This window comes from Dendronephthya gigantea, unplaced genomic scaffold, assembly GCF_004324835.1.
Source record: "Dendronephthya gigantea isolate DGI-Jeju-01 unplaced genomic scaffold, DenGig_1.0 000096F, whole genome shotgun sequence".
Classification (NCBI taxonomy): Eukaryota; Metazoa; Cnidaria; class Anthozoa; order Malacalcyonacea; family Nephtheidae; genus Dendronephthya; species Dendronephthya gigantea.
This window is the reverse complement of record NW_021163106.1, coordinates 30,135-41,457: the sequence shown is the minus strand read 5'-3', so window position 1 is coordinate 41,457 and position 11,323 is coordinate 30,135. Positions and strand designations below refer to the sequence as shown.

General features: G+C 35.6%; 2 protein-coding genes across 2 annotated transcripts; one reads left to right on the top strand and one right to left on the bottom strand.

The window, feature by feature from the left end:
- Positions 1 to 637: 637 nt before the first annotated feature.
- Positions 638 to 1,621, bottom strand: LOC114533968 (zinc finger protein 436-like; the record flags this gene model as incomplete). Its single annotated transcript, XM_028555606.1, has 1 exon — positions 638 to 1,621. A coding segment is annotated over exon 1 (984 nt), but the record flags the coding sequence as incomplete, so codon positions are not given.
- A 4,160-nt stretch (positions 1,622 to 5,781) lies between these two features.
- LOC114533967 (myb-like protein X) lies at positions 5,782 to 6,433 on the top strand. The gene is made up of 2 exons (XM_028555605.1): positions 5,782 to 5,790; positions 6,143 to 6,433. Exons 1-2 carry the CDS (start codon positions 5,782 to 5,784, stop codon positions 6,431 to 6,433), a joined length of 300 nt encoding a protein of 99 aa, XP_028411406.1.
- The last annotated feature ends 4,890 nt before the right edge of the window (positions 6,434 to 11,323 follow it).

Here is an 11,323-nt window from a genome sequence, read left to right as displayed (position 1 = left end):
AATTTCATTAATAATCACTGAAATTTATTACTGCTAGTTTATTTTTTCCATTGCATGATATGTATATGCATGGCATATTTGGCATACTATAGTATATGGACTATGTTAAACTATGTTCTAATAAAACATTTAAGCTCTTTACAATAACATTGTTCATTTTTCAAAAATTACACGATTGCATGCCATCACATGTGTATCCGGTGGTACATATTTACAATCTGATAGAAAGCCTTTTTATAAAAATTATCAACCTTTGAAATATCAAAAGGTTGTTAAACTATTCAACAACAGCAAAATACATATACCAAAATGCCTGGTGTAATTCGATAATAAACTTTAATCCAAAATTAATAATATTCTTGTATGCTTGCATGGCGACATTAATAAGTAAATTAGGTTGTTGGTAATACAAGCTAACTAAGCTTACGTGGTGCACCTACAAGCTTATTTACCAAAAATTAACAGTTTTCGTTTCGATTTCGATAGTGTACTTACTATATTCAGTGTATTATGTCAGAAGAATCTCGAAATCTCTCTCACAAGCATCAAATTCAAGAGGTTTCTGTCTAGCGTGTATTTTTGTATGTCTTGATAAGCCCCCACACTGTAAGAATCTCTTCTTACAAATATCACATTCATAAGGTTTCTCTCCAGTGTGTATTCGTTTATGTCTAGCCACACTACTAAATTGCGCGAATCTCTTTTTACAAATATCGCATTCATAAGGTTTTTCTCCTGTGTGTGTTCTTTTATGACAAGTCAATTGAGCAAAAGTGCAAAACCTTCTCTCGCAAACATCACATTCATAATCTTTCTCTCCAGTGTGTGTTCTTTGATGTCTAGCTAAGCCACCATACTGTGAGAAACGCTGCTTACAAACATCACATTCATAAGGTTTTTCTCCAGTGTGCGTCCTTTTATGTTTGGCTAAGCCAGCAGACTGTAAGAATCTCTTCTTACAAATATCACATTCATGAGGTTTCTCTCCAGTGTGAGTTCTTTGGTGTCTAACTAAATTATTACTACGCGAAAATCTCGTCTTACAAATCTCACATTCATAAGGTTTCTCCCCAGTGTGTGTTTTTTGATGGGTAAATAAATTATTAGCACGTGAAAAATTCTTCTTACAAACATCGCATTCATAAGGCTTTTCCCCAGTGTGTGTTCTTTGATGTCTAACCAAATTGTTACGACGCGAAAATCTTTTCTTACAAACATCACATTCATAAAGTTTCTCGCCAGTGTGTGTTCTTTTATGTATAGCCAGATAGTAACTGCGTGAAAATTGCTTGTTACAGAAATCACACTTATAAGGCTTTCCTCCGGTGTGCGTTTTTTGATGATTAACCAAAATACTAACATGTGAAAATATCTTCTTACAAAAATCACATTTATAAGGTTTCTCTCTAGTGTGTATTTTCTTATGTCTTGTTAAATCGCTCCTTTCACGAAATCTCTTCTTACAAACATCACATTCATGTGGCTTCTCCCTCGTATGTGTCCTTTTATTTCTTTTTAAATGGCTTGATTGAAAAAAACTCTTATTACTAAAATTGCACTCAAGTGGCCTTTGAGTTCCAGTTTCAGTTTCTAGATCCAGGCTGCATGATGATGAGTACATGTTCTGAAAATATTCACAAATTCATGTCATCACACGCCCTATTTAATTGTAACTAGAAATACTTTCATGCAGCAAACCCTTGCCGTTTTAAACGTAGCAATTAATTTTGTTGGCATAAATTAATAGTCAATATATAGCCATGCACCGTTAATAGGCTAGGTTTTACAATTCGTCTGCCTTGTTTGGAAACTACGGCATTAATTATTTACTGTAATGTTGCTGCTGCATAAATTACTTGTAAGTTATAGGTGGCTTTGGGGAGGAGAGAGAAGCGTTGTTTTGTGTTGCGCGAGGTCAAAAATTGTAGCTCGGAAGTCGTTGACAAATATCGTGGAAATATTCCTTAACAGGGTTAGCTATTGGGGACAGAGGTAGGACAAACGCTAAACGGATTATTAAAAGTGAACAGAACGTGGCGTGGCTCATGAATTATGTATTTTTTCTGTTTAGTTTTTACATGTTGGTCTTTAATAATCCATCATCGATATACATTTATTGTCGAAGCGGGCTTTTACGTTCGATCGATCTAGTAGATAATCTATCCCCCTATCGGAACGAATAGGCAGTTAGATTTACTGAAGATTTACAGGTTCAGTGATAAGCGAGCGATCGGCGGTCAAACAAAGATAGATCTATGATGCAAATTATTGTGATATTGGAATAATATTTTATTGGTCACATTGTCTCCCAACGCATTAATACTAGCTGCTGTTAGAATTGGTAAATGTGTATTCATAAAATGGATCAATAATTTCGTGTACATGTACAGTTACATGTCTTAATGTCCAAATCCGTTTACTAGATATAAATGCAGAGTACCTTAGTTTGCTGTTAAATTAATATACCCTATAATGTCTTGTGCAATTGTGGAGGATAAAATTTCTCTGACGACCGAACTTCTGATTTCCGTTTCGTTTCCAATTTGCTAACTAACGCTCATTTAATAATAATAAAAATTATTATTTTCTTTGACCGGTTTGACCACTTAGCTATACTATAATTCATGGGAGTGCTCCTCGAATTTCAGTAACTTCACCGCCATCTTTTTGAAGCTGAAAACATGGCGGACATTGTTTTCTGCGCACTACGCAGAAGCTCTGTTGACGCAACTTGGTCCTAAATGGCTATGGTAGTTACCACTGACCACGCTCAAATCTGAGCCCGCTTCGAAAAGATTCCCCTCCTGGATTTTTGGAAAATGTTTATTTTGTGCGAAACCTCGTTGTTTTCGATATATTTTATTAAATATAATACGAAAAAAAACATTATTTCAAGATGTATACCAGTCATACGCGTTGTTTTTACAAATACAAGAACAAATAAGTATGATAACTGCAAAAAATATGGGGAAAAAAGTCAACTACCTCACTGGTAATTTTCACTTTTCCGAGTTTCATTGATTCATTCATGTTTATTTTACAATCCGCATGAAATCCAATTGATCTTTAAAATTCTAGAGGAAACGTCTAAGAATTTCTTAATTTTTTGTATGCGAAAAATTGTTTGGATCTTTTATGCAGATAAATTGAAGCTTTCTAGACTCAAAGGCATTAATCAACATTTTATGTGCAAAAAATACAATTTCAGCTAAGTCATATTTGATTTATAGCATTGCTCATTTAGCATTCCTGACCATGGATGCACCTTGATACAGTGTAATACCTTTGATGTTGACCATTATGAGCATGTTTAGTACATATTGAGAATTGTATTTCAGAAATTATAGCTGCTATGTTGCCAACTGGTGTAGCTTTCATTTGCTGCAGAAAGAATCTTTCACAATGCAACAGGGCTTATTCACGCTCTGAATTATCCCCATTAATCAGCCCTCTTGGGGGGAATGGTTTAGGAAATTAAGAAAGGTTGTTACTGATTTGAGACAGAATAATGCTTAGGCAATGTTTTTATTCATTCATTTGAATGACTATTAAACTGTAAGGAAAAGGTTAAAATCACGTCAACATGGCATAATCAATGAGCAGCTCATGTGTATGATACATTGCATTTGGCTCTAATTCATTATTTCAGAACAAAGGAATGAAAGGATGCAAGCCACCTTTTTTATTTTTCTATTTGGCTTCTTATTCCTGCAAAATAAGAGAAATCTGATAAGTCTCACTGTACTCAATTTAGTCCATCCTTTATCCCCTAGCCAGCGCGAAGCGTCGTGCGAGCGTACTAATCCCGCCCAGAGTTTAAGAATTACACCCGGGTATTCTGACAGAACATAGGCGAATCCAAAGTTGCCCAAATATCATGGACGTTCAATGGTCATGGTAGTTATGCGCATGCGCGAAATTTGAACGAAGAAAGAACGGTCGTCTAAAACTTGCTGATTGGCTAACACAAAAAGAGAACATGCATGAGAGCGTCAGCACTTCAACCGTCATTTTACAGAAACAGTTGGTGAAATAGGAACGACTCGTAGTTTATAATCTTTGAAGTGGTAGGTGTCTATATTTTGCTTATTCAGTGTTTGCTGTAAGAATGCATTGTTATTTTGACCAGTACGAGCTTGGTATGTCGTTTTACAAGGAGCTAACCAACCGTTTAAGGCTTTACATAATCGCTTAAACTTTAAAAAGAATTCTCAAAAGTGTACTTCAGAGTTTTGATAAAACAAATATTACTTTGCAGCTTATATAGTCGCTAAAATCATTGAATGAAATAAATAATTGAGAAACAACATTCGACGTTTTATAGTGCTTGTATGGTTATTATAATTATTTGTGCTGTTTTGATGTTTTGAAGGTTGTGGTGTATCAGAACGCAGTACACGGAATCGTATAATTTGTGGAATTTTATTTTGATGAAATTCGTATTTGAATTAAAATTATTCGATCTATAAAATAAGGATTAACAAATTATAGCTAAATACAGATTAGATTACATGTGCTTATTATCATATTCGAATGCTATGTAAATTACATATAAACGTTGATCTTCACTTACTTCTTGCCGGGTTTCTGCGTTCTACATATCTTTCCCAGTATTAATCCATAAACCGTATTTTCACAGGTTAGCACAGAACAGAGTAAATTTACCAGTTGCACACAAAACGTGTTCTCACATACATGCAGACTACAGTTCGTGATAATCAGCTCATATTACCTAGTGAACCTCGTGCTCTACATTAAACGTCAATAAAACTAAACTAATCAAATTATAATCAAAGTTAATATCATAAATGTTTTACTCAGCTCCTCATCGATACAGGTTTAGCTATAGAAAAGTTTAACACTCACTTAAACTGCAACGTAATGCAGCAGGCAAACAGGTGATTTCTGTTCACCTAGCTTTACGACTGTCTTTGTTTCCCAAAAATTTGCACGAGTTATTTCATAATATTAGCGTAGAAAGTTAGGTCTTGGTAGCGCACGAAGTATTTTGCTTTGTTTAAAATGGCGAGGGGTTGCTGCATGCATGTATTTCTAGTTAATAGTTACAAAGTGAGTACAAGATACAGAAATTATAACTATTAAACCATAATAAATCTTGTCAAAGAAAATATTAGGCTTTAACAGCCACTCCACTGACTCCAGTGGTTGTTAAATATCTTATTTTGTATCAGAACGTGTGGCAAATAAATCAATATAAAGTGACTAGTATGTCTTGTTCAGCTAAAAATATACAGTCTGCCACATACCCACAGACGTAAAATTGTGTACATTCTACTAAAAGTTTGGCTATTAATTTTGAAAAAATTGCATTATGAAAATTTACCAAAAAGGCTGGCATAAAAAACTAGTTCACTGTCTGTAACATGGCAATAAAACTTTTATTGATAATAAATATAGAAATGAAATCAAAATATGTTCTTGGCAAACATTTTTGCTTTTCATAATATAACTTTTTATAGACTTATACTGGCTTTGAGCTTATATACTAAAGACTAAAGTTCAGACGAAAGAAACGAAAATATTTAAAAAAGATTACCTGATTCTCTTCCGATAAAAACGTTTAAAACATCACAAGTATAGATCAAGAAACCACATCTTCGCGTAATTTGTAAAACAGGGAAAGCTCGGAAACGAAGAAACAATTTGAATTTACTATTTTAAAAACAAAACATTAGGAAATAATTACTCACTGAAAACCAAAAGTATTTTTTATCAAAAATCAGGAGAGAGATGATTCATTTTTTGTCTTTTGATAGCGGTATGTCAGCGGTAACAACCCAGGCCATTTAGGACCATTTGGCGTCAGCAAAGCTCAAAATCCGCCATCTTTCTGGCTGCACTTTATGATGGCGAGCACTCCCTCTAGGAATTATAGTATAGCTCAGTGGGTTTGACGTATCGCGCAGTTGCTTGCCGATCAACCTGACTTGCGCTTGGCTAACCAAACATGCATTGTTTTGTTGTTCATTTCTATAACTATGATGTTCTTACTCGAAGCATCTTCACGTGGCTGTAATTTAGATTCACTTGACTTGCAAAAACTGCATGGGTATTAAATTATAAGTTACCTAGACGATTTTTCGGAATCAATGTTTTACACAAGATTTAATTTGAGTTTTAGGGAGGGACATCGACCTATGAGTATGAATATGAGAACGAATATGAGAACGAATATGAGAACGAATATGAGAACGAATATGAGAACGAATATGAGAACGAATATGAGAACGAATATGAGAACCAATATGAGAACGAATATGAGAACGAATATGAGAACGAATATCAGATTCAGAACGAATATGAGAACGAATATGAGAACGAAAATGAGAACGATTATGAGAACGCTTTTCTACGAAAAATAATTACCTTCTGTGCGAAGGATGTTGTTGACAATTGGGGAGACAAACACTGAATATCATTGTAGGAAAGGCATTAAAGCGACTTTTTCTAGTACAGGTTTAAAGAAATACGGCACAGACATTAATGATATGAAAAGAATTTATATTTCTGCGATCTGGAGCATACTTGGATATGGGCACAAGTATGCATAGCATGGGAGTCTAACAATAGCAGAGAGTAAGAGAAACGGAAAGGTAAAGAAAGAGTATTAATTTAACTGTGAAAATCCATCTAAATATGAATACGGATCGTTAAATTAAATATTTAAACGAATGACTGCATGGTCAGAAAAAGCTGCGATATTTATAGTACGGATAATCAGTTTGTTTTTTTCCCTTCGCTATATTAATATAGTTTTGTCTTTATCGGCTTGTTATATATTTGAGAGGCTCGTCTTGTTTATCCATCTACATTCAAATTAATAACACGAGTTTCTCGTCCAGACGGGATTCCCGTCAAACTTATACGTATCTGTTTGGAGAGGAAAGTTAGAAAGGGAAGTTTAGACTCGTCAGTCGCGTTTCCTGCATGTTTAAAGACGAGTTTCTAGAATGACCTAGCACTTTAATCACTAGGACTGATTGATCTAGGGAATAATAGGGTATAATACCTGCTGTTCGTGGTTCGACAACAAGGCTATTCCACAAAGCCGTAGCACTGAAATAAAGCTGTGTTTGAAAAAGAAATGTGCGTCTGCAAGGCCCCCAGTACTCCCACTGCATGCATACTGCAGTATTGCTTCAACGCTTTACAACCAAGGACTGCATCACCATGCACGTCATGTCTGGAGTAGTTAAATCTTGACCTGTTAAGTGGATTGACGTAAATACCCTTAAAGTTTTGATCTTTATCTCTCACAATATTAATTGTGGCGAGCCGATGTTGAAGAAAGACGTTGCCACCTTGAAACGAATTCCATAACGCATGCAATCATGCGTTTCTCCTGCTACAAAGTTCAGAGAGGCACCGCGACGGGGACATTTAGTTGCAGTACAGTGACTTTATGACAGTTGAGAATATTTATGTTTAGAGTTTTTGAACAAATCGATCAAGATAAGAATAATAAATTATCCTACCACACTTTATATCCTGTCACACTTTAAACAAATCGAACAGGACAACAACACTTCATTCCCCACCAAACTTTAAATCCTATAATGTACACTTTATATGAATTATATCCTACCATACATGCACACTGCATAATATCCTACCACACGTTATCATAATATAGTAGAATTTGGATAAGCTATCTAAGATTGATGACTCAATATTTGTCGCAATTTCGTAATACTGTCAGCAATTCAACAAACTATTAAACCAATCTCCTAAATTGCAATATAATTCCAGAATATTATTATATTATATTGCGTAAATTATTACATTTCTAATTGTAAGTTCGTAAAAATTGGTAAACATTGGCTTCGTTTTTCATCAATTTGGTCAGTTGAATGCTATCAGAAATTTTCATTCCAAGAATATATTCGAACATTTAATTTGGAAGCTAATGAAATTCTTTTCATACTGCATAAAGGCAAAATTAATGAATTAAATATATCAATCCTGGGTTAAGTTTAGTGAATTTCTATTTTGTTTGGAGTCATTCTGTATACCTGGCCAGTAGCTAATGTCGTACATTGTATGAAACCTTTGAGTCCTGGGACATTTCATTTGAATTTTGAAATTTAGATGTCGCAATTATAAGCACATTTTATGGCAATTATTTATTCCGAATTTATTATATTATTTACGCCAAGTCGTGATTGATCGGCTCATAAAGAATCGTGGGTCTTGGTCAGGTGATACAAGCTAAGCTACACTGAAACGTACAGTAATGTAGCAAAAGATTATCCATATATTTTACGTATATGCATGCATGTAGCGGGTATTATAAGCATAATTGACTATCATAAATCGGTAGGTCAAGTATGTTGAACTGTCTTCGTAATGTTTTGGACTAAGGATCTATACTATATACAGAGCATACTGCATGCGCTGTATACTTAACCGGAAAACTTAGCACAGATTCCCGGAGAATCATGCAATATAATTGCGTTAAATGCAGCCAAATTTTCCGTTGGGTTATTTTACAAATTAAGTTCTTTCCGGAAGACCCATGCCAATGGCCGCGGCGAAAGAGTTTTCAAGGATAAGTAGCTACTTTGCTTATAGATTAAGGATTACACAGGTTTCCTGTGTAAACAACAGTTGTCTTTTTATACACTATGCCATACTATACTGCCGTTAAATATACAGTGCATTGAACCTTCACACAGCCCTCATAAACTATAACGCGAATGTTTATAAGATAAGATAAATTGGAAACTAAAAATAGAAAATGTAGAAAGTATAAAACCTGCCATAATTTATGCAATGATCTGATTTCCGTAAATGCATGTAAGCTCGCGATCGTTTCAGACGTCAAACGTTTCATGTACTGAATCGAATGCAAATCAACTTATTAAACAGACTTTAGGGCATGAATATTGGGTTATTTCACTTAGCCGCGCTACTAAAAAAGGTAAAGAAGTAACTGTCACTAACTTACCTTTCAATAATATGCTACTGCGATTTACAAAGAACTTTGTACTGCTGAAGTGATTGTAGTCATTGACAAGTTATTAGGCGGGAGCATGGGGACGAGTGTGAGAGAGAGAGATGTGAAAAGAAAGTGTGTTCAAGTTTGTAGACTTTGTCGTAGCTTAATTATAAAATGTATTTTCTATCGGTATGGAAGTAAATTCTATAGACAGAATTAAATAAGTATTAATGACACTATCAGGATTATCATTGGTTAACTAGGTTATTTAAACAGATAGCTTCAACAGTCCGACTCTTACTCTCGCAATCCTTTTTTCAACAGACGTCTATCCTTACCAATGCGTAAGGGATTCCTATTTTATATTAGAATGATTAGATCAATATTGCATAAGAGAGTTACAATTCTGGAAAGAGAACATAGAAAATAAATATAATATTTGCCTGCGAATAGGAATTTTATGCCTGTCATCTTGTTTTTATTATCATAATGGGCAACTCTGTCAAAGGGGTGGAGGAAATCTGCTCTGAAGAGATAAAACTTTAGCTGTAGGCCAACAATTTAACAGATGGAACCATTAGATCATTTTCAGGGTGCTGTCATAAGACACTTTCAAACATTTCAAGTTAGTCGCTTAAAGTCAGCTGGCGAAGCAAGTCATAAACTGTTCTGAAACAATTTCATACACAGTTATTATAAGCAGTATCCATTCAGGTGAATTACCTTTAAACCACTACTATTATATAGCATATAATTTATACGCAAAAGTTTTATTAGGGTCTTAGCGTGGTTCTGGTCGCCCGGTTCAAGTTTTCAGTTAAATTTAGGCGTCCATATCTCGCTAATACGGCACAATTTCGGGCCACAATGGCTGCTTCGTCCACTGGCCCTACTACACCTAGGGTACTTATTTTGGGTCATTCATTCGTTCGTAGACTTCGAAGCGACCTACTTGCAGGTCTTGACGAGCGGGTAGCCAAAAATTTCGATCTAGATGGCACGGCCGATATATTTATGCATAGTGTGGGTGGCCGAACAGTCTCAAAATTAAGTAAGTTCGATATGGGGGTAATCGCGAGAATACCCCTGACATCGTCGTTCTCGATATCGGGACGAACGAGTTAGCTCTCACCCCACCGGAAGTAGTGGGTTCTGCCATTGAGGAACTTGTTCGCTCGTTGCTTTCCGAATACTGCGTGCGCACAATGGTGTTGTGCCAAGTCACTCCCCGTGTGAGACATCCCAGTTCTAATTTTAATGCGAGAGCCAATCTGCTAAACCAATATACCAGGGTAGTCCTCGAGCCCATAGACCAAGCCATTTGTTGGACACAACGAGGGTTCTCTAACCCATCCGTAACCCTCTATATACATGACGGGGTACATTTTAATCCTATGGGGCAGTATCGTTTTTAAAGGAGTTACCGCGGAGCAATAAAACACGCCATAGCGATGCTCCATCGCGATTGTAATTGATAGTTGTTTTATATCCTCTGATTGAGGAGTTGTTTTATATCCTCCGTATTGAGGAGTTGTCTTATATCCTCGGATTGAGGAGTTGTCTTATATCCTCTGATTGAGGAGTTGTCTTATATCTTCTTATTGAGCAGTTGTCTTCTATCCTCTGATTGAAGATTTGTCTTTACGTTTGGCTACACGTCATTTTATTAATAAAATGGCTAGGGTTAGTTGTAACCCCAAGCTCAAAATATCCCAAACTCGTGTTTGGCTCTTTCAATCGCAATTAAAACCGCGGGAAAATGCCCAGTAACGAGTTGCGGAAATGCAACATCCATAGGGCGACATCCATGTTCATAATATTAAGAAATCCCATTATATCGTTTACTCGGATGCTAGTAGCGTTGGTTGCGGAGCACATATAGACTTTAACGGAGAACAGGTGTGTCATAAACAATGGGATTTAGAGGAAAGTAAAACGAGCTCCACAAGGAGAGAATTATCAGCCGTGGAATTTGCATGTATGTATGTGTATGTATGTATGTAACCTTTATTTAAAAACTTGATCGACGCTAGCCTCATCAACATTTGCTGGTTTCCACGAGGGGCGTCGATATACATGTAAAAAGAAAGTAAAAAATAACTGCTCTTTTTACTCTATATAAATGACTTACCTGAGAGTCTTTGCAAGACAACTCCCAGTCTTTATGTTGATAATACCCAGATATTTGCTTCCTGTCATGATTACAGGGAACTTATTGACAAATTAAATTACGATATTAATAAAATCAGCGAATGGTTCGTTAGTAACAAATTACAACACCACCCAACCAAGACAAAAGTAATGATTACTGGATCGACGCACAACCTTAATAAGGTCTGTGCATGACTATCCAGTAATGTTAAA